Source organism: Pezoporus wallicus, unplaced genomic scaffold (genome assembly GCF_028554395.1).
Source record: "Pezoporus wallicus isolate ANWC-B61680 ecotype Strahan unplaced genomic scaffold, APGP_CSIRO_Pwel_v1 contig_4788, whole genome shotgun sequence".
NCBI classification, from domain to species: domain Eukaryota; kingdom Metazoa; phylum Chordata; class Aves; order Psittaciformes; family Psittacidae; genus Pezoporus; species Pezoporus wallicus.
The window spans coordinates 551,871-578,160 of NW_026638769.1; the positions used below are offsets into that span (position 1 = coordinate 551,871).

The 26,290-nt window shown below is 37.5% G+C and overlaps 1 protein-coding gene across 3 annotated transcripts in view; it reads left to right on the forward strand.

Moving 5' to 3' along the window:
* SNX14 (sorting nexin 14) overlaps positions 1-26,290 on the forward strand; it is a 55,016-nt gene that overhangs the window by 4,935 nt on the left and 23,791 nt on the right. For 2 of the 3 annotated variants that reach the window (XM_057412513.1, XM_057412515.1), the window contains exons 5-16: positions 2,657-2,700; positions 7,880-7,967; positions 12,062-12,146; positions 14,583-14,739; positions 14,940-15,015; positions 15,875-15,919; positions 16,014-16,094; positions 16,243-16,357; positions 18,313-18,468; positions 18,759-18,883; positions 19,506-19,564; positions 22,904-22,930. In XM_057412513.1, coding sequence (XP_057268496.1) covers positions 2,657-2,700; positions 7,880-7,967; positions 12,062-12,146; positions 14,583-14,739; positions 14,940-15,015; positions 15,875-15,919; positions 16,014-16,094; positions 16,243-16,357; positions 18,313-18,468; positions 18,759-18,883; positions 19,506-19,564; positions 22,904-22,930 — 1,058 coding nt within the window. The remainder of the gene's footprint in view (positions 1-2,656; positions 2,701-7,879; positions 7,968-12,061; positions 12,147-14,582; positions 14,740-14,939; positions 15,016-15,874; positions 15,920-16,013; positions 16,095-16,242; positions 16,358-18,312; positions 18,469-18,758; positions 18,884-19,505; positions 19,565-22,903; positions 22,931-26,290) is intronic. The other variant, XM_057412514.1, reaches the window with a different exon arrangement.

A 26,290-nucleotide genomic window follows, 5' to 3' on the forward strand; every position in this document is an offset into this window, starting at 1 on the left:
ACACTGTCTTGTGCTTGGAGTCCAAGTGCACTTGTCACTCCAAGTGGAAGGTGGTCTCCTGTCATTACTCTTGATGGGGAGGCACATAGCAAGAGTGGAGGAAAAATGAAAAGGGATCCTTTTATAGATGCACAGTATGGGGTTTTTCTGCAGGCCTTTGCTTTTGAAAGGCCTTTTTCTGGTAAGAGTCTGCAGTTTGAGCCCTGAAAGAGGTTTATTTTGTTAGAAACTGTGAGAGAATAAAAGTTGCAGTACCTGTGACAAGGCTGAGATTTCTATGGAGTAAATTGGTGGTTTAGGTAGGGGCACTGCTATGGAAGGCATTAGGGAAAGTTTTTTGAGTAGTCTGATCTATTGCTCTTAAGGCCAGTGGTCTGTGTTTGCTGACTGGAGCTGGATCTCATCTCCCTCCTGTTGTCTGAAGATTAACTTCCAAAGAAGATTCCCTAGGATTTTTTGATCTCTTCTGTACTGGGAAGTAAAGCGTCTGTTTTCATCTATCTCTACCCTGCCAGTCTGCTTTTAATGGAAATCCAAGAATTGAGGTGTTTAGTTGTTTTGTTTTTTTGGGTTTTATTTTTTTGGAGGGGGGAATGGGAGTGTGTTTTTGGAGGAGGCTGTGACACAACATCTATCTTACCCATCCATCATGAACACACGATGATGTTACAGTTTCAAGATCTATTACTGCTATAGCACATAGGGGTAGGAGAAAAGATGTTGACTTTGTGTGGTCCACAATACAGACATCTGAAGGTATCCCAGACTGGAAAACATTCCTTCAGAGAGAGAAGGTAAAGGAACAAAATTTTTCCTTCACCCTTAAAAACAAAGTGAGGAAAAATCACTGAAATGGAACAACTGCAAAAGAGAGAGGATCATCTTAAATTTGAATAGGCGATATTAGTAGTAAAAACAGAAATAGAGAGTAGCATCAGCTACTGAAGTCTGAAGAACTGAGAGGAACTAAAAAGGCCATGGTATGCATTTTAGTGAGTGTGCTTTCATAATCATGAGTAGATCAAAGGCTAAAAACAGTATAAATTTAATAATTCTTAATTCTTGCATGCAGTATGAATGAGTGCAGCAGCAAATCTTATAGGAAGAATAATACTTACTCTCATAAATGACACTTGAACATCAGCTGTTGCATTCAGCTTGCCTTTCAAACAGATTTGGCATTTTTCTTTGAACACAGTGGCGTCTTTTGCAAAACCTTTCTTTCTGTAGAATACGGCGCAGCAGCCTCACAGAGCAGCATATGTATTCTGTCTTACTACCCTGACCAGCATTGATGCTGTTGGGGACAAACTGATCTCTAAAGCAATGGCTGATTAAGGGATAGGTTATGACAAGAGAAGGTGGTACAGATGACGTCTTGGGTTATAGTGAAGGAGGAGAAATCTCAAGAAAACTTCATTGTATCTTTTCTCATGTTTTTGTTTCTTCACACTGTCAGACATTTTCTCTTCCTCTTAGAAGTTTGGGTGGTTTTTTTTCTGCTTATCATAGTGCAAGGATGAGCAGTACACCTTGTGTATATGGTGGTGGCAGCCCTTTGACTGAACAGGGACTGTCGCCTCCTGTGCCTCCCTTCCTTCTGTAATGTTTAAAGCTAAGCTGAACCAGGGCATATGTGTGCAACAGCACTGGTTCTTCCTGATTAACCTAGGGTTTCTGTCATGGAAAAGGCAACCACAGGCTTGACCTGTGAGGAATGGATTTGATGAAAAGGGTGGAAATTATGCTCTACAGAGATCCATGTAGGTGGGATATGCAGGGGCTAGGAACAGGAGGGGAAAAGCCACGAGGATCCCTGTAGGACAAGGACTTCAGGAATTGCTGTAGTTGGGACTTCAGGAGATGGCTGGACCATAAGGCAGGCTCTGTTGAATGCTGTGGTACAGGATGTGTAGAAATGAGAATGGCTTTCCTAGGAGTTGTGAGGCGCTGGCACAGGTTGCTCAGAGTAGTTGTGGCTGCCCCATCCCTGGCAGTGTTCAAGGCCAGGTTGGATGAGGCTTTGAGCAACATGGTCTCATGGGAGGTGTCCCTGTCCATGAAGGTGTGTTGGAACTAGATGATCTTTTTAAGATCCCTTCCAACCCAAACAATTCTGTGATTCTGTGATTTTTAGGATTCTCCTTTTGCTTTCTTTGTGAGCGGTGAGCTCACAAATCAAAGGATTGACTGTCTCACTTTGGTGGGGGAGAGCTGGAAAAGGCAGAGGTTAGAATAAAAAGGGATGTGTGTAAGTGTAGGATAGGTAGCTGTGCCTGTGGGACATTTCACGCTATATCAGAAAAGAAGGGGAACTGATCTGAAAAATTTGGGAAGGGCTGTTTGAGGTAAGATGACATTTTTCATAGCATTCACCTAAGAGAATGACTAATGCACTGTGCTTCATGTTGTGGATAGTACTAGTGGCAGCTGTTTCATGTTGATATCTGATGAAATCATCATTTTGTGCTGTATGTTGATTACTATGCAAAATGATTTATCTCACCATAGGATCACAATGTACATGTTTATACATTAAAGTTCTATGATGTAACAATTATGTTCTATGCGTTTTGAAAGGTGGTATGTTTTTAGCTTTTCTAACATGGATTTACAGTAAACTATGTTGTAATGTAGTTGTCTTTGTTTTGCTCAGGTGCTTGAGTTGGTGCTGGAAAACTTTATTTATCCATGGTACAGGTATGAGCTTTACCTAAGAGTTATTATTTTTGAATATCATAAATATTTGTCAAACTGTTTAAGAAATAGTCACTTGAAAATAAATATTTGTTTCTTCAGTAAAATGTATAGCATACTTGTAAGTGCTATTGTTTCATCGTGTTACTGTCTCTTAGCGCAGTAAAACATCTTTTAATAATTTAGGCATGATACAGGTGGTTCTGAAATTTGTATTTCAACCTAAAAACACTTTTAGATTATTCATTTTTATATGTTGATTTTTCTAACTCCTTGGGAGTACCTATGGCTTGATTAGAACGTGTGTAAAAACATCTTCCTCCCACTCCCTGAAATTTATTTCCATGTTAGAAGCATGCTGATCTTCCTTATTGCTTTAAAAAAAAATCACTTCAGTCTTTTAATTAATTAAAAAATCACTTTTAATTAATATAGAAAAGGTATTTTGAATACATGTTGCGGCCACCTTCTTGCAGAACATCTGGTGATTTGTTGAGTTTTAAAGCTTTGAGTGGCTATGCTGAGCTGAATAAACTAATACTGTGTAAATAACTTTAAAATGGAGTATAGAGAAAAGACTGCATAATTCTTTGGTTGTTGCCTTGGACCTTTATGTATTAATTAGTGCTTCAGAGTACTTTGTAAGAAGATACTACAAATATTTTTAATTGATCATGCTGGCATGAATGTGTTAAAACAGTATTTTGCCTTTACTCTGAATGTTAACTTTTTCATTGGATGGAAGAGTTTGTTTTTGTGCTAAAAGAAATGTATACTTTTTTTTTTCTTTTACTCTGCACTGTTCGTTGTTTGTTTTGGTTTTTTTCCCCTGTCTCCAGGATCTAAAATTTTCCGAAAATTTGCAGATTTCTTTGCCTGATTGGTTTTTAATTGTGGCCGATACCTGCCAATACCTGCTTGTCTCCCATCTGTCTTTGCGTGAGGAGTACACTGGAGCATAAAACTTAAATGCTTATGCAGACAGCAGAGGGAGCTTTAACACTGTGTATTGTGAACGAGAAAGCTGAGAACTCGAGGTTTTTAACTTTCAAACACAGAAAACTATAGCATGTTACATTGAGCTGTTTGATGAAGGAACAAATGTAAGGCAGCCATCTTCTCTATTTAATAATTTGAAATTAGGATTTTTTGGCTGGTGGAAGGTGTCTTCAATGTCTTTGTTTTGAACTGTCAAGGAAGCTTGGATTACACATATTACTTAAATCTGACACACAAGACAGTGGAAGTCTGGAATACATTGTATAGTAGGGGTAAACACATGCATAGTTAGAAGTGCAAAATATGTATGGTATGGAGCCAGCTAGCCTAAATCCTGCTACTGCTGAACCCAGGACATACATCTTTCTCTCTGATGAGCTGTATAGATGTTCCTGTGCTGTCTTGAGTTTTACAGGTAAAATCACTCAAAATCGCTGCACCTCTGGATTTTGAACTAGCTCCATAAATACACACCATGCTGACCAGACCTAATGAGTTTTCCTTCAACGTAAAGTACTTAGAAGTTCAGTGAGCAGTAGTGCAGTGTTACCTGAGCAATGCTGCAGGAAGAAACTTGGTCCTGAAAGACATACAGGTGGTAATGTCAGAGTTGGTCTTGTTTGCTCTAGACATTCTTTGCTGTGTTTCTTGCCAGCAGTTGTGCAGGGAGGCCTGAACTATGTGTCTGTGGGCAGCCATTTCGGATCTGTCTTGTAGAGCATGCTAGTTCTGACTTCCCTTACGCAAACGATGTAGATACACATATATAACTCAGCTCATGCTGGAGAAGGAGCTTTTACATTCATGAAGTGTTTTTTCTTAGCTAAGAAACTTCACTGTCTCTAGATAATTCCTCACAGAGCCAAATCGGAAGCCTTTGCATCCAGACTCTTCTTATTTAGCAGCATGGGTACCCACCAGCAGGCAATTCAGGCTTGCCAGACTAGGTTGGTAAAACAGTGTGCTACTTTCCCTCTCAGAAAAGTCGTGGCATAATTCCTTGTGGTAGCTGCCGTCCTTTAAGTGAATGGAATTTGTGCAGAAGCTGCCTCTCTTTGTTTAGTTTTTTGTGCCTGATGATGTCTTGCAGCGCCTTGCATACTCCCGACATTAGAGACGTAACCTATCTCACTCAGAAGCCCAGGAAGTATAACAGTAGCCAGGAATGTATGTTGCAGGATAAAATCATAGATTTATTACTAAGGAAATAAAGTGCTATAAGCAGTGAAAAGCTGTGTTTTATGTTTCTTTCATTGATAAAATGTATAAGAATTTGTAATATTTTATGAGCAAGTTAAAATTTAGAGGCAGACATCCCTAAACTTGAACCAGTTTAAGGGAATGAAGATTAGTGCTTAAAATCCAGTGAATTCTACTGAACTAGGTAGTTATATGCAATTTTCTTTTGTATTTTTCTAACTACTTATATTGGTTATACTTAAATATTTGTGTGTTAAGATTTTTTTGAACCATGTGAGAAGAATAGAACATAGTTCTAAGTAATCCAAATTTGTAGAGCTACAAAACACCTGCCTATTATGTATGCTGTACAGCAAAACAATGTAATATGTTGCTTATGCCAACCTCATTTAAATAAGAGAATTTAAAGTTTGAGTAATTCATGCTATGCTTACTGAATTGTTTTGGTCATTGATGCTACTGCTACTCCAGTTCTCTCAGATTAGATTGGAATCCAGTAATTACCACTGTTTTTCTTTGGTGACTAAACCCAATACGGAGCTGCTTCTATTTTAAATGCAAGTAATGCAAGAAAAGGTCAGGGTTTTTGTTGAGTTACAATCAATAGTTTTTCATCAGCTTGCAACTTACTTTCTTCGTATTTTTGATAGGAGTTGTCCAAATTTGGTAAGAATAATTGATACACGGGGGGGGGGGGATCACATTAGTATTTGTATATGGTTTTCATTTATGAGTAGTTCCCATAAGATTTTGCATGCAAAAGCAGTTAGGTGTATCTCTTTTGAGACATTTGACTCAGTAACTGTTTGCAAATTAACAGGTTGAGCCTTTTACTCTTTAGCAAATCTCTCCATTACACAGACAGTTGTAGGTTTAAGTTTTTCCCCAAATTCTGGGGAAGATGCAGCCAGTTTTTAAAATGTTTCCAAGCTTCCACTGGGTCCCTGGAGATCGGAAATTTTACAGGTTCTTGATGCTTTTTTTCAGCAGTCTTCAGTCTACTTGTGATTAAAAGAATATCTCTGCAAACCTATGTCGCGTTGTGAAAGTAGCTGGCATGAAGTCATGTCCAAGTACCGTTAGCCAAGATGCTGATTATCCAAGTGTCAATACAATAAAAGCTTCTTGGTCCAAATTACTTTATGTATTCTGCTGTCAAATACTAGTAATACAGTCACACAATTTGCTTGCTAATCCCTTGGCTTCCACTGAAAGTGTGGGCATTTGATAACCATATTGCATCTAAAATGTCAGCTGCTGATCTTAAAACAAACCAAACCTTCCCCTAAGGTATTCTTACCTGTGTATGATTAGCTGTTGGAGGATGGTGGTATTCCTTATGCCAGGCTGCTTTCTTTGAGGTGCTTTTTCATGCAATTAGATGCATACTTAGACCATCAGGTCACCAGTATCTGTACCTCACAGTTCATATTCAACATGCATTTGAATGCTGTATATAATCCAAGCTAACATGGCTTAAAAAATTGGATGATAAATAATGCAAAATGATGTTATAAGCATGAAATTTAAATTTTCCCAGTGTATTGTTGTTGCTTGTACTATGTGGTTTGTTTTTTTTAATGCAGATGATATTTGCATTTACTGCATATGCAAACTTATTACTGAAAACTGTGATGGCATTCACAAATGGTCATTAGCTGAAGCAGGATCTAACTTTGTCATTACTCAGCTATTATAATGCAGTTTTACTAGTATCTTTGGGCATGTTCTAATGCTTGTGTATGTTTAAATGCTGACAGACTTTTATTCTTTCTGTTGCATTTTGTGGAATGCTGTTATCACGGTCTCTTTTTCCACTCTGTTTAGTTGCAGTTTCTGCATCTAAGACTTGGTGTATTTTCCATTTTCATTCAGTTTCCCCCAAAAGACATGCAGCTGGGTATTTTTCTTCCCGAGTCAACTTTCAGTATTTTTAATGACAGTATTTCATTGCACATTATTTATTGCAGCAGATGGAAACTGGCAAGGCAGATAAAAAGTTTAGATGATATTTTGATATATTGATTTGAGAATCTGTTTGAATTCATTATTTCTTTGTTTCCAAGTGGAAATCATTTTAAATAATTTCAGTTTTGTTCCAAGTAGCTGTAGGTTGAGGTTCTTGTTTTGTTTTCTTTGTAATTAATGGTTTCATGATACATAAAAAGTAGATTAACTTTTTTAGAAGTCATTTGTTGGTTTCCTGCGTTACAATTTATTTTCTCTTCTAGGAAATGGCAGTCTCTGTTTAGGCTAGAAATAAACTCAATTTTATATTTACAAAATAAAATATTACTGTGTCAAGTGGCATCTAAGTATTGGAACTTGTTGAAAAAATACCCATGAAAGTTTTCTATTGGAAGATGCTGAGCTGAAATGCAAGGGATGTACCTATTTCATTAAAAGCTACATGAGAATCGACCATTTTTATAATAACACACAAATAAAAGAGTTTTAGAAAGCCAGTTTTGTACTAAAACAAATGAAAATTATTTTAGATCTTGGAGTACAGAAGGTCTTGTAGTATGAGTATAGAAATTCCAATTTTGACTAGCTTATCTGGGGTATGTGCTTGCAGAACTCTTATTCCACAGGTTTTGTCAGTTTTAATTCAGGTTCACTTTATGCTACTGAGCTAGGAAACATTCACTTATGTGGAAACAGAGTTAAATTGTACTTGGTCAGAATCATGCAGACAGTATATTAGAGCAGGAATTGGTATATAATTCCAATTTACTGACATATTTCTTAAGCCATTGTTCTGTGCACCAAACATATTGGGAATGCTGTGTGTTGTACTTGAATAGAGGACTTGTTTACTCTCTGCCCACACTTGGTAGCTTTCATTTCAGTTAATACCAGTTGACCTGTCACCATTGAAGGTTTTCAGTCTAGTTTTCAGTAGTGCCAAATATATTGTGGTTGGATTAGTGTAATGTATTTTATTCTGTTTTCTTTCATGACATGCTTTACAACACTGCAGAAATATTACTGATGATGAATCCTCAGTAGATGAACTGAGAGGCACGTTGCGGTTTTTTGCATCTGTATTGGTTCGGAGAATTCACAAGGTAAGGTGACTTAAAGCTATTAATGCTGGTTTTCCATCAGAAATAACTGATACTCATTTGTAGCGAGTTCTTTATTTTTTAAGTGGTGATTCCAAAGTCTGTCTTACAGAGAGTATAGGAAATTTCTATCTAAATTTCTTCTTTGAAGTGGCTTTTGCCTCCTTCATGAGATTATTCATGGTTAGAAAACATCTTTGAAGATTCATCAATGGAAGTGTTCAACACCTGGTTGGACATGGCTTTGAGCAACCTGATCTAGTGAAAGATGTCCCTGCCCACAGCAGGGGGTTGGACTAGGTGGTCTTTGAAGGTCCCTTGCAACTCAGACCATTCTGTGATTCTTGCAGATGGACTTTACACCAGTGCAAAGCATTATTAAACCTTGGGATGATTTAGTGACTTCATACAAGTGGAAACAATTTTGACAATTACTGAAAAAGAACTACTAGAAAACAGCAGTGTACCTGTCTCATAGCTTCTGTTTGCTTGATTCCTTTAAATGCAGACACGGTCCTTAAATTGTTTGTAAAGAATAGACTGCCATTAAGTGAATAGCTTACTATAGGAATTAGAACAGGTATGGTTCTTACATTAATGCAGCTCTTAAGAAGCATTCTGAAGAGTAAACATTCAATTTTTTTATTCCCTGTGTTTAATAGATTAGGACATATATCCTCTTTTCTGGTAAAGTCCTTCATGCCTGTTTTACAGGAACTGCTTCTGACTTTCTGGCTGTTCTAAGCAGGAAGAGTTGCTAACTCAGTTTCCAGATTTATTCAGTGCTCGCTCCTCTGTTGGAGCAACTACCATAAATGTGTGTCTTTTTTTCCTTCCTTAGTAACAGCAATATTTCCTGAGCTACAAGTTGTACATGAGTGATTAATAGCCTGATTCTGTCCTTGTTATATATCAAATCCAGATGACTTTCTTGTTTACTGTAACTCAAGCATGTTGCTTTTTAAAGTGAACATGGGGGAAGATTAGGAAGTGTCCATGTAGCGCAGGCATTATATAGAGATATGAAAGTGAAGTAATTCTTTCAAAGTTAAAATCTAGAGCAAGCTCTTAAAATTTTGTTTGGAGTTCTAATACATGTAGGTGTTAGTTGCATTGTTCGTAGATCCATTGTTTATTCTGAAAATGATGTCTCCTCTGTTGATCATGTGATAAGGTATTAATCATGTTATCTCGGATCAGCTATAGCATTTTTAAGTAGAGTGTTAATTTACCACATCTGCTTTTGACAGTAATGAATTAAATGCAGTATCTTAAATTCCTTTTGCCTGGGTAGGCAGTATGTGCAACAAAAACTCAAGGAGTGTGTAAGTATTAAGCGTTGTCGGGGCACTACAAAATAAAGATTATCATAGAAATTATTTTCTCTTTACAGTTGTTTAGATTTATTTGTATACATCCTGCAGAGTAATTTATTTTGTCTTTTTGTGTGAAGTGGTACAAATACCTCAAGCAAAAAGATTCTCATAGTAACTTTGCTTGGAACACAGTTGAAACTTGGTATGCTCAGCCCTGCAGGGCAGCATGCTGTCTGGTTTTATGCTCTTGTTTTCAGCTCATACCCTTTTTTCTTCTGCTGAAAAAGTGTTTCTGTGTGTTCACATACCCACATATAGATTCAAGCAGGCTCAGGTAGTAACTGTGATCCGTATACTACTAAAATGTTGTGTGTAGAAACCAGAGTTCATATGCAAGTTGTAAATAAAATGCTAACTTCTTGTCATTTTAGGAATCCCAGTTTAAAGCTTTAATTGTTAGCTGAAAAGGGTTGTGACAGAGTGTTTTATAACCTTTCAGCTCTGATACAGTGTCTCTTATAACCTCATTTGAGGAGAAATTAGTCATCGATTGCAAAATAAAATATTCTTATACCTTTGCCAAACAGTTGTACTTTGGTTTGGATTTATTACTAAATGCTTGAAAGCAATAGTTCTAGCTAATCAAGATTTTTTCTTTTTTTTAAATCTGGGAATGTGTAAGAAAAAAACACTCTTTTTATCCTTTTTTAAGCTATATCTATACTTTCTTGACAAGGAATCTTGTACGTTTGAATTAAGACTTAAAATTACAACATACTTAAGTGAAAAGAATTCCTTTGTTTTCTGCTTAAGTCTGCCTAGGTGAGTGTTTTGAGGCAGGGTTGTTGAACAAAGGAACAAGTGCTTTAGGCCAGTCAGCTCTTCAGTATGTGATGAAATACTTCTCTCTCTCCGAGTCTGGATTTTCCTCATTGTGGCCATTTGTGGGTTAGTTGCGGCTTTTGAAGGGAAAGTGAAACATTTCCCTTTGTATGGTGTGCTGTGGGTAGCCCTGTACCTGGTTGAAATTTTTGTCAAAAGTTGATAGTGCCTACTGCCCTGTCAGTGATAATTTGTTTGCTCTGCTCTTTTGCTTACCTCTGCAGGAATAAACAGTCTTCTATTCCTAAACTCTGGATTTATTGAAATTCTTGTTCAAATATGAGTCCCAAAGGACAGAGTTCTCCATTGATAAGCAGGAGCTTGACTTTTTCTGTAAAAAGGAGTTGACCTTAATTTGGCTAGCTGCTTTTAGGCAGTTCTAGTCAATTATACTAGCTTGTGTGGGCTGGCCAGATTAAGTGATATCTGTGCACCTCAGATATTACAGGGGAGTGTGCAGGAATAGATGTTATTTTGCTTGTATGAATGCATAAAACCCCAACTTTTCTCTTGGCTCTGGTGACCATTGCAATTACACTGTCTTTTTCCTTGTCTGACAAGAAGCACTTAAACGCTTCAGTTTCATTACTTAGGGTCATTATTTGACTTAGTATTGAGGAGGGACAGACTGTATAAGAAAGAAACTTGTTCCGAGGTCTTAAGTTTTGAACAGTTGCAACTGTGTATTTCTTCTCTGAAACATCTTTTGCTCTTGCTTAAAATAAACAGCATGCCAAGTATAAGTCAGTTTCCAGGCAAGCTTCTGTGGAAACTACAGAAGCTAATAAAGAAAAATCCTTTGAAACTGTACAGGTTGTCACTTAATGACAGTCAGGGACTGACTGGCTGTGGAGAGAAGCTATGCTGTGAAGAGCCTGGTCCCGTGGTAGACAGTAAGCTGAATATGAGCCAGCAGTGTGTACCGGTGCCAAAGAATGCCAACAGCATTCTGGGCTGTATGAATGGGAGCAGAGCCAATTGATCAAGGAAAATGATTGTCTTTAACTTCATGCTTTTTAGGCAGCATCTAGGATACTGTATCCAGTTTTGGGCTCCCCATTACAACAGAGATATTGGTAGGGTGGAGCAAGTTCAACCAAGGGGCCACTGAGATGGCTGGGGCTAGAGCGTTTAACCTGTGAGGAGGTGACTGTCAACGTGGGGGAGTGTACAGCCCTGCACACCTTAATTTGAGCTTGCTTTTACCCAGGAGGTTGGGCTAAGACATCATGAGGTCCATTTGTGCTTGAGTTGTTCTGTAATTCCTTCATTTTCATAGACATCAAGGCAAGCAGAAATGCAGGACTCTGTTAATACGGTCCTTGATTAAATATGTGCTTTTTATTCATTTTATGATCGTATGGTATGGTTGTTGGCACTAACAGTTGTTTTAACTCAGAAACTCAGATTTTTCTTTTGTTTCCGTCATCACCTGAGCTGTGACATTTTTTCTGGATACATAAAGAGAGGGGGGGGTTCACTTTGCTTTTAGTCCTTTTGGACACGATTGAGGGTTAAGGTACACAAGTATGAGAAGCACAGCATAATTGACTTGCTTTTGTTGGTGGTCAAATCTTCATGCAGAACTAGGTTTCATATACTGTGACTTGGAAATCAAGCTACATTACTAAATTATTGCAGTGCGAGAATCCTAATGGAAACAAGTTGGCAATAAATGTTCTAATGGTATTGTTTATGGCATTTAGTTCTAAATGATGTTACGTGCTTTGACCAGAATGACTGTCAGATCATCTAGAGAATTCATGGATTGTTTCTTAAGGGTGTATTTTATGGTTGGAGTGGAGCCATAGAAGCAAATTAATATGTTTGGTACTTGACTGTAATAAATAAAAAAAATCCCTAGAACAATTCTTGTTTTGTTTTAAAACTATTCTTTAGGTGGATATTCCAACTGTTGTAACAAAGAAAATGCTCAAGGCAGCAATGAAACACATCGAAGTGATAGCCAAGGCCAGACAGAAAGGTAATGTAAAGACTTCGTATGCTGCATTTAAATGTTTCTTTATGTATATTTGTTATTGTATTTGCTAACTCTTTTCATTCTCACTGCCTTCCCTTTACAAAAAAAGAGTCATCCTTTTGCTTTTCATTTGGAGGTTGCAAAGACAAATAGGGAAAAAGTTACAGTACGCACAATCTCCAAGTTACTGATTTTAATTTCCCCATATTGAAAATGCTAAATTTCTTTCTCTGTAAACAGGCATGTGGTTTTTGTCTATTCAGAGCAACTGAGATCATTTAGCAATGCTTCTTAAAGTTTTCCCTCTGTATTCCAGGCGAGCAATTGTAGGTGAAAGGATTTGTAGTGTACTGTAACTCTTATAGCTAGAATGATTTCACATCTTTGTGCTAACATGAGCAGTTGGTGGAGTTATTCAGTATGTTGAAAAGTTAGGTTTATGTTTACAGGCCATGGAGAGACTTTGAGCAGTAGCATATTTAATTATTATCCACATAAAAATAAGCCGAATGTAAAAATTATGTTAAAACTGCACATTGAAGGAATATTTAGAAAATAGAACACTTGCTGTAGGAAAATTGTTATCTTTATTCTTTTTTTTTTCACTGGCTGTGTTTTACAGTGCTGTATCTACTAAATGTAGTTTCATTCAACTTTTAAGCATAGAAGTTTATTTTAACTGGAGTCATGAACTTTCCTCCTTTCCCTCAAAATGCCTGCTTGGTGTCCATAAATATATGCCATTGGTCTTGTGAGTAGCAGGTAATGAATCTCATGAATAATGAGACATAGTCTGATCATTTTAGATGTATTTTGTAGCACAGCAGTTTCCAGATACTAGATTATCTTGCAGCACTGTTTGTGCCAAATATTGTATTTCCTTTGATTTCTACTAAGGAGTTGGAAACACTTTTCAGCAGCAGAGAACTGTACTTTAAATGTGCATCGTTGAAAATGTAGCCATATTCTTCAGTATTTTAAAGGAAAAGACTTGTTCTCTGAGGGGACAAATGCGAAGTAGCAGCTGAAAATATCTTTTAGTAGTGCTTTCTAGTAAACATTGCTAAAGCAGCCACCATAATGCATGGTTCAGAGGCAGCTTTCAGACTGTGCTTTGTTTGCTGGTTGATCCTGGGTTATTTTGTTCATAAGAGGGAGCACTCTTTCAGATCAGCATGCTGGTTCTGGTTTGATTTATACTGTGTTCTGTTTACAGAAGCAGGAAACATTTAACAGGATTGAGTAACAGTCCTTTTCAAATGACTGCTTTAAGGAGCATTTCCTTTTTTCCTGCTCTTCTTACTCTTATGTCTTTTAGTAATTCCTGACTATTTGCACAGGAACCTACATGATTCATTATCTGTCCTTGCCAGAGAGCATATTCCTCCTCTCTGCTTTTAATGATACCAGCTAGGCAGATTTATCAGGCAGTCTACATTCCTGTATCCCCCATATCAGCTGGTACTATTTGTGGTTCTTGATTGTGAAGGGCAAGCTTGCAGGCTTCTGTGCTAAATTCAGTATGCTGGAAACAGGCTTTAACCGTCTAGGTAACAGGTATGTATTCTGCACCTGACCTGTGCCTAGTGTGGTTCTTGGCACAAGGCTGTGCTGGAACGCCAGTGCAGCTAGGTGTGATTTATTACAGTTCAATTCTTGCCTTTGGAAATGATTTGAAGGAATATAACATTGTTGGGTTTAATATGTATGTTTTTTTAATCTGATAAAGGAGGTATTCTTTCAACTCCATACCGCTGTTCATAAGAGGGAGCACTCTTTCAGATCAGCATGCTGGTTCTGGTTTGATTTATACTGTGTTCTGTTTACAGAAGCAGGAAACATTTAACAGGATTGAGTAACAGTCTAAGTTGATTTCAAACTGTGTTGTAGGCAAGTCAGTAGGTAAAAGCCCAGTAAGTGGGAGACTGCGAAGAAGATCAAAAGCAAGCAGAGGCAGACTTCAGGCAATGAAGTTTTTTAGAAGAATCGGGATGTTGAGTTCCTCAATAATTATAAATGAGAAAACATTCTGGAAAATGCAGTTGCTTGGTTTAGGAATTCTTATTTCACTGTGTAGTTTTATTTTTACTTAGCCGGGTTTCAAGATCTAAGCCAAGGTTCTTCTGTAAAGTTTCAGCATTGTATCCCTTTGGCAGTTGTATATTTACTAGAAGTACTAACTTTTTAGCTCAAATGAAAAGCAGTTGCCTCCTATTTCACAAGAAAAGGCTGAAACAACTCTAATTTTTTTGCCCAGGGAAGTTGTGAATGCTCTGTCGCTGGCAGTGTTCAAGGCCAGGTTGGACGAAGCCTTAGGTGCCATGGTTTAGTGTGAGGTGTTCCTGCCCATGACAGTGGGGTTGGAACTAGATGATCTTAAGGTCCTTTCCAACCCTAGCTATTCTATGATTCTATTCTAATGCTGGTTTTTACTTGCAGTAAAAAATGCAGAATTTCTGCAGCAGGCTGCTTTAGAAGAATATGGACCAGAACTCCATGTTGCTTTGCGAAGCCGAAGAGATGAACTTCACTACCTAAGAAAACTTACTGAACTTCTTTTTCCTTATATTTTGCCCCCAAAATCAACAGAATGCAGGTATGGAAGTTATTTAGTATTGTATTCTTTAAAGTGTATACATAATGCCATAGTTTTGGGGAGAGAAAGAATGAACTCCAAAGTCGTGCTCCTCATCCCTTGTTATCCGTTTGCTTCTAGGTTTTTTGATGGGTCTTAAAAGTAGCATGTTTTAAGGTATTGTTAAATCCTCATTATTTTATTTTTTTTCCCCTTTTTAGATCCCTGGCTCTTCTGATAAGAGAGATTCTGCCTGGTTCTGTTTTCCTTCCTTCAATGGATTTCTTAGCTGATCCTGTAAGACTTTGGAGCATAGGAATAATTTAATATTACTGTTTTCCTACTGCATATGTTGTGGTAAAGCAAATGATGCACAATGACTTACTTGCTGTGCATTTTGACTGGGTAAAAGAAAAAATTCATGTGGTCAATGTTTTTGTTTGTTCATGACAGCTGGTTTCAGTGCTTAACTAACTAAAGTGACTAAAATACAGTATTGGCATGGTATCTTAAGAATGTATGTTTAATGAAAGACTACAATTCCTGTAAGATGGGAGAATGCTGTACTAGTTTGAGCACTTTCAAATTGCTGTAGCTACATTTAAACAAAAGCCCAATTAGTTGAACTCTAGCTGTATGTATTTTTATACCAGTCTGAGTAAACCAGCCTTTTTTTCAGTTCTATTGAAATAATTTCTTTCATCCTTAGTTCTGCAAGTAAGAGGGCATTTATTTTTGAAGATGGAATGCTGCCATCTTTGATTTTATTTATGCATGTATTTTAATAGGCAAAATTGCAATACTTACAACAGTATCACTTAGCTGCAAGTAGAAAGTAGTGTAGCTGTGGAAGTATTAATAGTTCATTAGATCTGCACTAACAGTAAAAATACTTCGTAAAGCTTTCCTCCACTGGGTAAAGAACGCTTCTATGCAGGTGTCTTCAGAAATTCCCTGAGATGCAAATATTTGAAGAGACTGTTGAAGGTCAATTCTCAAAACATGTGTTCCCAGGCTTTGGGTTTTTTTTTAAGTATTTATATACTCACAGGTTTGAACTTGGGCATAACATAGTGCAATGATTGTAATCTAATTTGTTGAGTTTAACATTGATTTTTTTTTTATTTATTTATTTTTTAATTGTGCTTTCCTGCAGGACACAGTCAACCATTTGCTGTTGATCTTCATTGATGATAGTCCAGTGAGTATGGAAAAAATTAAAGCGATAGTAGTCTGTTCGTCCATTTAGGAAGCTTTCTTACCCAGTTGTCTTTTTGTCAATTTGTTGCCTGCAGCCTGAGAAAGCAACTGAACCCACTTCTTCATTGGTTCCGTTCCTTCAGAAATTTGCAGAGCCAAGAAATAAAAAACCATCTGTAAGCAAAGGCAACATTTATTTCCTTTCCTGTTTTGAATAAGTGTTTTACCTTACCTGCTGTTTTTGTTTTACCTTCAAGTTTTTGTATTATTTATGTACTCACTGAAAGTTTGAAAAATGGCTGACTGCATTTTTAACCTACTAAGGTACTGAAACTGGAGCTAAAGGAGATCAGAGATCAACAAGACCTTTTATTCCGGTTTATGAACTTTCTGAAACAGGAAGGGGCAGTCCACGTGCTGCAGTTCTGCCTGACCGTAGGTAAGATTGCATATGTGTGCTGAGGTGTATTTGATGTTCTTTAAAAGATTTAAGAATTTGCAAGTTCAAGTGAATATTCAGTCTAGAGCTAAACAGCATTGTTAAGCAAGAAGATTACTTTTCAGAACTTCTGCTCACTTACTTCACTATGCCCTGATCCTTGAATGCTAATCTTGACGTTAATGTTGGTGTGATGTGGTCTTAATTGTATTTGTGTTTATTGATTAAAAGTTGTATGTTTTAAAATAGAATGTTCTTAGAAGAAAACTGTTCTGGCCATTGAAACGAAGTACAGTGGCCTTTTTTTAATACATGGTCACTGAAGTATTTCTGAAGTGCCTGTTTATCACTAAAAGTTTCTCATGTTCTTTTAGCTCTAAAATTCTGATTTCTGTAAATAACAGAAACATAATGAGAACACTGGAGGTCTTGAAACCTTCTATTCAGTAATCTATAGCTGGGTTACGAAGCATGCATTTGGTTTTTATCTTTACACACGTGTTGTTTGAAAAGCCACGTACTTTCCAATTATAAGTTTTTCTGTGGAGTTTGTGTAAGTTAGAGTGATTAATTTCAAGATTTTTTGGTCAACTAGTAGTCAGTTACTGACTTAGCAAAATAATGTTATGTTTTGTTTTTAATAAACAAGTGTTTCCATGTTGCACGGGAAATAATGTGTGTGTCTTCATATTCCAAGCCCATACATGCAACAAGAAGATGTGAAGTTGTTAGACAGACTTTCTCATAAAATATAGCATAAATCACTAATGATTATATAAGAGAATTGTAAGTAATCTCTGTATTCTCTGGTTCCTTATAGGCTCATAATTGTTCCAAACATGCTGGCTTTTTGTCAGAAAAACTCATTTCCTCAGTAAAAATCCAACAAAGCAGTTGGTTACCTGTCCGGTGCTGGTGGTACCTGCAGGGGGCTCTAAGCTGCCCTTTCTGGAGTTCTGTAGACCTGCTTCCTCTAGCAAGGAAGGTTGCTCAGACTGTGGCTGTTGCCTACGATCAGTCTTTTTTTCTGGGCAAACCTCAGCATTTTCTTCCTTCTAAACCTTTCTTGCATTTTTACAGATGGTAAATCTGTGTGTTAGCCTATAAAACAAAGAATGAGATTTAGTTCTCTCAAGTATGCTGACTCAAACTGTCTACTGTAGGTGGTTCTTGACTTGATAGAAATACTTTGGATGAGAAGCACTTTCCAAGGGAAAACAAACAAACAACAAAACAAACAAACCAACAAACAAAAACCACAAACCAAAAAAAGAAAAATATCCAGAAAGGTCTTGGTAGATTTTTTTTTCTGAAGAAATTTGGTTTTGTGTATTGAAAAATGAATTAAATGCTATCTTATTTTCCCTTCTTTCCAGACAGTAGTCATGCTGTTAGTGGGATGGGCCAATAAATCAAGTAGGATTACAAAATAATTGCACTGAATAGAATATTTAGTTCTATATATGTTCAGATTTAATGTTCTTGAATAATATCTTTAATGGATTTGGTCTTAAAAATGAAATAGCAGAACGGGCATATGACTGATATAAAGGGTTATTGGGGCTCTGTGTGTGTTTAGTATGAACTGGAAATCGTGCTAAAAGAAAACTACAATTTGCAATTTGTCAATTTAGGAAGAAAGAAAAAAGTCATTCTTCCAGTTCATTCTTATGCCAGGAAAACTTCATGGATTTATCCTTACTGTGGTAAGGAATAATTAGTTTTAATTGCAATATATTTTTAGGAATAATTTTATGGACAAATCTGAATTATAGTTAATAAGAAGGCAGTTACCTTATTACATGGTACTGAGGTGTCTTATGTGTCTATTAATTTTAAAGTTTAACAAATTACTATTTGTAAAATAGTAATTGTTACAGGTTATAGGTTGTTTCAATATGCTGTTTGTTTGCCAAGTTGATATACAAATGCATTTTCTTTCCTTTACTTCTCAGAGGAGTTCAATGACCGAATTTTGCGACCAGAACTATCAGATACTGAAAAGATGTCTCTTCATGAGGAAGTCCAGAAAATATACAAAACTTACTGTTTGGATGAAAGCATTGACAAAATTAGATTTGACCCTTTTATTGTGGAAGAGATTCAAAGAAGTAAGTTTGAATTTGAAAGGAATAATTTACACTGAAATTTAAACAGCAAGCTGAACTAAGGTGAAGATTAATCCATCTAAATATGACCAATCTTTACGTTTGATGTTGTTTTAAAAATTGTTGGCCACTTGCTATGTTGTGCTTAGTCCTTGTTTTGTCAGCTTATTTGTGTTTTGTCAGACTTATAGTAGCTTGCAAAGTACTTACAACTCAGACCAGATAAAAATCAAACTTCATCTGCCTATATATAGATATATTTATTTATATTTGTGATTTTTTTTCTTTTATAGTTGCTGAAGGCCCATATATGGATGTTGTGAAACTTCAAACTATGAGGTGTCTTTTTGAAGCTTATGAGCATGTACTTTCTCTACTTGAGAATGTTTTCACTCCTATGTTCTGTCACAGTGATGAGGTAAGTGTGAAAGGTTTGAAGAGTAGTCTTAAAGTCATTCAAAGCAATTTACTCGGCATTTATAATTGTTCTGTGATTGAAAGTTAAAAGAACTCCCCACACTGATAGCTGCCTAAAGCCTTCTAATAGGAAACACTTGAAACAGAGGGGTGAGTCTGAATTTGTGTGTGTAAATCAGGTTCACTGTTAAACTTCTCACATTTATTTGAGCAGACTATATTGATGTGTCTTAGCAATAGGTACTTACTTGTCTGTCTTCTGCATAAAGTGTATTTCTGAAAATTGGTATTGATGGTAATTTGTCCCTTAATCGCTAAAATGCTTCAAATGCTTGATTTTTCTAATGAAGAGGAGACATGGATTTTGTTGCTTAACTTTAGTTTTATTTCTGTTTTCATGTTAATTTTTTAATCCCAAGACTGTGTAAAGTAAAATAAATAGTCCTGGGGGCATGCATTGCAGATTTGGTGTGTCCTTTTTCAGATGAATATTCTAACTGCTAGATTATGATCAGCTGACCTTTTACTTCTGTTTTTGTTTCCTGAATTTTGCTATGTCATTGCATGCTAGCATTGCCTCAGTTAGTCTGGTGTTTTCTTTGACACCGTATTTGCTTTTGTAGTACTTCAGACATCTTTTAAGAGGAGCAGAGTCACCAACACGCAATTCAAAGTTCAACAGGTGGGTATGGTAGAATCTTTTAGTAGTTTTTTGTTTTTTAGTGAAAAGTATCAAAATACTAAACCATAGGAATTTTACTACTGCCTGATACCAATTTGACTAAATTTTCAGCTCTTACTTTTTAAGTGGACAAATTACACACTGAAGGAACAATCATTATTACACAAGGTGTCTCTTTGCTTTGAAGTATTTTACATTAAAGAACTTAAAATGTGATTAGGACCTCAACATTTGAAGAGGGGAGGGGAAAACAAATGTACATTGAGAATAAGATAACATGGAAATAAAGTGGTGATTTAATTGACTTTATATATGTATAATACCATTTTGTTGGTGCAGAGCTGGGCAATATTGGATTTTGGATTTTACGGGGATACGTACAGTGTACCCTGCATCTAACCAACCTGGTCATGCAATGGGAATCTCCTTTTGTGACAAGGAGGATTGTCTGTCAAGTGTGTTTTCCGTCCCACATCTTCACCCCTTCATTGCAGAAGTATAATGTCAGAAGTTTTGTTTCTGGATTTGGGCTGTGTATTTATAGACCACTTTTCAGGTTCCTTGGGGCCTGTAGAGAAGAGAATCATCTCCTATGGTATGAATGGGTGATCTTCCACTGTGGGGTTGGGTTGAGTAAGCTTGAGGTCTCATAATTTCTTGTCTTTCCTCTTGTGCTGGATGGCTCAGTCAGACTAGCCCAACTGAGTTGCTCTTATGGTCTAGCCAAAAGAAGGAAAACTTCACTGAGAAAGTCTTTAATTTGGATACGCTTTTTTTCTTGGTATCAAATAAGATCCACAGTACTTAGAAAATGCTGCTGTTTATCATCTTAGATGGCTCTTCTAGAGGAGTAAGAGCAATTTATTTAACTTTCTCTGCGTTCATTAGGGAGCAGCAGCAGCAGCCCTCTTGACTTGCAGCCTCCTGTGAGGCGTGTTATTGTGAGATCCCTTTCTCCCCTGCTAACATTCGTCAAAAACTACATGATCCTTCTCTTTAATATATCTCCATAGGTGATATCTACTATGTAGTATTTATAGGTTTTGTAGATCCAGGACTTGGGCCTTGGTCAGTTTGGTGCTGACAGCTTGTTTCTTAGCAAAGATTCGTAGAAGGCAGCTAGACCAAACTGCATTTTTTTCCCTCTGTGATAGTCCATTAGGAATGGTGACCTTAAAACACACTCCAGCTTCTGTTGAAGATGGCTACAGAGTTTCATCCAGACCTTTAAATCTGCCTTCTGGTACCTTTTCCCCAAGCTATTCATGTCAAGGGTTGAAAGTATCCTGTCATACACTTCTTAAATCTTGTTAAAGTATGAAAAGGTTAAGGCCGCCTTCCTGGTGCTTTGCTTTCCAAACCAGAAAGAGTGAGATTATAGGCAGTCTCTACCTGGAGTTTTTGAAATACATCTCTGGCTACAAAATAAATTTTGAAAATGTATCTGGTTTACATTTTAGAAAAATTTAAATACCCTGAGTATATATGCTGGCTTATGATATGAGATACTGTATGTTCCTGAAGTGATGCCTCAGTGATAATTTCCATGAAACAGACCTCCTGTCTGAGGTCATAGGCAAGTAGTTTGCCTGTTTGTCTGTTGCTTTGGTGTTTCCCTCAGCAGAATGTGGTACAGAGTCACTGCCAAGGGGGGGGGGGGGAGAAAAAAAAAGAAATTGCTTACAGAATTATTCCAGATACTGTCCATATGCACATACCTCATCCTGCCTTCTCTTCCCTAGTCTAGCATTAGAAATTCTATTATATAGAAATTTTATGCAAAGAGTTTTATTTTCTGTATCTTTGATACTTTGGTAGAGTGTAACTGCTGGTTAAAAAGTCAGATCAAGTAGTAGGTATAAAATCCCAGTGGAATGTTTATGTGGGTAATATGTTGAAAGATTTCACTTGCTGCAAGACAAGAAAATTACAGAGCAGTTACAAGCAGGAAGGTAGGGAAGAAGTGACTGTCTCTGAGTAATTATTCATTTGCATCACTTTTAACTGTGCAAAATAATTGTAGCATTTTGCGTACAGATAGGATGAATAATGTGCTGTGAAAACTCCCAAAGGACATGAGAAGTCCCAAGTATTTCTGGAGTGTGAAGAAGCCACATTGAGGATATTCTGGGAACTTGATAACTAGCTGTGGCTGTCAACAGTTTAACTCCATAACTTATATTTTGCACCTCATGTTTTACGTGTGTGGCCAATAAAAACTGATGTTTTAAGTTCCAATTCTGGTGAATTAATTTTTGCTGTGTGGAAGAAAGGACAAAAATTCCCCCTCTCTCTCTCTTTTATTTATGTATTTATAATACATTACTACATTACTTAAAGGTAATCTGTATTGGAAGTCTAACAAAACACAAAAGCCATTATATGACATCAACTCCGAGATTTCGGGATGACTGTATATCTGCCCTTTTTACTACACATCATGACCACATACAGAAATAGGTGCATTCTCATTTGTCATCATTGGGGTAGTAATAATATTCAAACAAGTAAAGGATGAAGTGCACAATGTGACTGATTGTCACTATCACTTCCAGCTTGGTAGGTTATGTTTCCAGCTTCACAGTTAACATGACTGAAGAGACTGTAAGATGCCTTAGAATTAGTTCCTCTTGTAAAACAAAATCTAAAATTTGAATATCTTAATCCCATATCGTTTTATCCCAAATTCAGTAGCTCCAGTCAATTAAAATCATAGGTGTGGTGATTGTGTTTATGGTTAATCCATTTAAAATCTTGGTTGGAATTACTCAGTTGATGGCTGAGGCATTGGTTCTGTGTACCAGGTTATGTAGAATGTCAAAAATACATGACAGTTCTTAAAAGCTGTGAAATAATAATGACAAGATAAGTGGTTTTTACTATATCTAATACAGCGGGTGCTGGTATTGCATAAAATAAGTCCCCAGCCTTTTCTTTGTGTTGGCCGAATGAACTAGATTCCTACATGACTCCTGAGCATAGTTTATAGAAAAAGCTGCCTGTTTGGTACTACAGGTGACTTTATCAATGAAAGCCATTCTCTAAAAAAATCATAGCCTCTTGTGCTGAATGTCAGTGAAGACCTGAACATGTCCAGTAATGGTGATTTTTGGATTCAAAGGCCATGATTGTGGTGATGAAATGTGCAGATACCGTTCACTTTGCGCTTTGTTAGGATTTAGGTCAAGAGCTCCTCATGGTACCATGTTTTTTACTAATCTGTGGTGATGGTTGAAGCCTATTCAGTTTTGTTTAGGATAGGTCTGTCAAATTCGATTTTATTTCTTTAACATTATTTTCTCCTGGGCTCTGAGGTAATTTATGTACCTGTTGTTGCAGAAGTAGCCTGAGTTTGGATGACTTCCGGTAAGTCAATCTAACACTCAATAAATGTTGTGTGTTAGTTATGCTGCATCTATCATAACTGCATCACACAGCCTTTACAACAGTAATTACCTGTCCATTTTATTTGTAAAAACGCATCTGAATGTCTTCTCTGGACTAAACTGCGTTTTTCTGCACAATAAGATTTACTCCCCATGTCCTCTTCAAGTATTTAGAAATTGCTTGATTACTAATTTCACAAGTTTGCAATGTATTAATATTGTTTGCTGTTAACAATTTGTCTGTTGTTGTTAGCTTTGGAATGTATTTGCGTAACTTGAAGCTTTTTTTTTATTTTCCCCAAGACTGTTAACTCCTCCAAAATTTCCTTTACATCATGTCGCGTTTCCAGATACTGTTTGATGTTTTATCCACTTAACTGCTTGTTGCACAGCTGTATCTAGGGTGTTCATTGCTTAATGTTGCGTGCAAATACAAACATGCTATGAGTATTTTCAAGCACTCAAAACCAGCGGTCCCCCAAAGTAGTTCTCTCTGCAGCTGTTCTTGCGACTGCTGCAAGTTTGATTTCAACTTACACTATTTTGTTCTAATACGTTCCGGGTAGTCTGTGATCACTCATCAATTTCTTAATAGCTGTTCAGTGGTTCATTTTATCATTATTCATGCCTCTTTAAATACGTGCTGTCCAAACTCAGAAAACAATGTTTTCATTATGGGTTTTTCCTTAGAATTTATTAGAGCATCAGTATTATGTGTATTACTCATAGCATTCTTGAGTTTTGAGGGAAATTTATCAACTTAATTTTTCAGGTCAGTAATCAAGGTATAGAGACATTTTTTATCTTTTGTGTGCCAGCTCAGAGTATTGAGTTATAACTTGCTAGATTGTTGAGCAGTAAGGAGTACTTGAGATAAAAGTGCAGTTCATTGATTTTTAATTTATTTAATTTTTTTTTAAGTGCAGTTCTCTGCACTCAGCATTTCTCCTAATTGGGTGTAGGAGTTTTAGCAAAACGAAAATAGCACTTCAGCTTCACATGCGTGTAAATATCTAGCTTGTCTGATACATACAACTCATCTGGTAACTTTTTGACCCACAGAGGTTCACCACAGCATTCTTGAGCTGCATAGCCCTGGCTGATCACTTGCAAAGGACTGTTCAGTAAACTGAATGAGGCAGGAATACCGGAGGAAAATTATTTCGCAACCTTCCACAATTAAAGAATGCCACAGTAGACAGTGCACTAATGCATCTTTGGTCTGTAATTCCCAGCCATAGAGTGAACAACAATTGTAATTTCTTAGTGACAAGTATGTGTGACTTCTGAAGTGTTTAAAATTAAAAAAAAACAAATATTCCAACCTCTTGTTACATCATTGATCAGGAATACTGTAGCCTGTAGACTATCCACTCAGGGCCCTGCCAAGAAAGCAGCTATAGAATTCTGATCTAATAATGCTGTTACTTGGATCAGCACTAGAAGGAGTGTGATATGAGTTTTGTATATATCTTTGTTGACAGTAGCAGTTGACAGGTCTTGGAAAAACTTGGTCTCTCTTCTTAACTGGCCACCTCCTCTCCCCTTTCTTCCCTCATGCCATGAACCTGACCATATCCTACCTCCCGTCTCTTCCCTTCTACCTAGCCTCAAGTTCTTTCTCCCATTTCTACTTAGCCAGTGAATGTATTAGATTTTCATCTTGATACCTTTTTTTTTTGTATATATTTTTTTTCTTGTTCATCTTCTTAAAAATTTGGATCACCCTGTTGTCTGTCTCTGTTAACATCCACAGATTTTTTTCATGCTTATGTAGTCTGGTTTGCTCTGCATACTTGCTTAAGGATTTTTGCCAAACCAGTCCTATTTTCTCTCCATATGTTGTCCAGCATGTGTCTTCTTACGCACCAGTGTTTGTTCTGAGTTTGTCTCTTTCTGTGAAGAGAATCCCATCCTTGTTTGTCACTTTATACCTGTTCCAGTTTAGTGATTGCTGTTTGATCAGGCATAATCTTTACGCTCAGCACTGGGTCAAGAAAGGGTGGTTTCTAGCTCTTACATTGAGTCCTTGCCCAATATGCTTCAGTACTGAAGTTACAGTCAGAGCTGTGTTCTGCCTTCAGCTGCAGCATGATCAGTTCAGTAAATAACTGATCTGAGCCTGGAGTACTCTTACCATGTCTTTGAGCTTGTGCAGATTAATGGTTTTGGTCAAAACCTTAAGAACTGTTTTGACCAAATTTTCATAGGAATTATGAAAACTTCTTCAAGAGTCAAGCCAGAAGTCTGAAGCATTAACCTACTTGAAAAGCTGTCTGGTTTTGTCTGAATAAGGTTTGTATTTTGCTAGCCCAGTGTTTAAGCTCTAGAAAAATATCCTTCAGAGACATCCTTGTCTCTAAACTTGGAGAGACATGAATCTGATGGATGGGCCACCCGGTGGATGAAGAACTGGCTGGATGGCCGCACGCAAAAAGTTGTGATCAGTGGCTCAGTGTGCAACTGGAGACAGTTTAAAAAGTCGTGTCCTTCAGGGGTCGGTGTTGGGACTGATCCTGTCCAGTATCTTTGTTGGCAACATGGGCAATGGGATTGTGTCGGCGGCAACACCAAGCTGTGTGGTTCGGTTGATACGCTGAAGGGAAGGAATGCCATCCAGAGGGACCTTGACATGGTTGTGAAGTGGGCCAGTGCAAACCTTATGAAGTTTCACCAAGCCAAGTGCGAGGTCCTACACCTGGGTCAGAGCAGTCCCAGGCACAGCTACAGGTTGGGCGGAGAAGAGATTCAGAGCAGCCCTGTGGAGAAGGACTTGGGGGTGTTGGTTGATGAGAAAATGAACATGAGCCAGCTTCAGTGTGCGCTCGCAGCCCAGAAAGCCAACCGTATCGTGGGCTGCATCAAAAGCAGCGTAACCAGCAGGTCGGAGGAGGTGATCCTGCCCCTCTACTCTGCTCTCGTGAGACCTCACCTGGAGTATTGTGTGCAGTTCTGATGTCCTCAACATAAAAAGGACATGGAACTGTTGGAACAAGTCCAGAGAAGGGCCATGAGGACGATTAGGGGACTGGAGCACCTCCCGTATGAAGATAGGCTGAGGAAGTTGGGGCTGTTCAGCCTGGAGAAGAGAAGGCTGCGTGGAGACCTCATAGCAGCCTTCTAGTTAGTATCTGAAAGGGGGCCTATAAGGATGCCAGAGAGGAGTGCTTTGTCAGGGACTGTAGTGGTAGGACAAGGGGTAATGGGTTTAAATTTAAACGGGAAGATCAGGTTAGATATAAGAAAGTCCTTTCCTGTTAGGGTGATGAGGCTCTGGAACAGGTTGACCTAAGAGGTGGTAAATGCTCCATCCCTGGCAGTGTTCAGGGCCAGGCTGGAC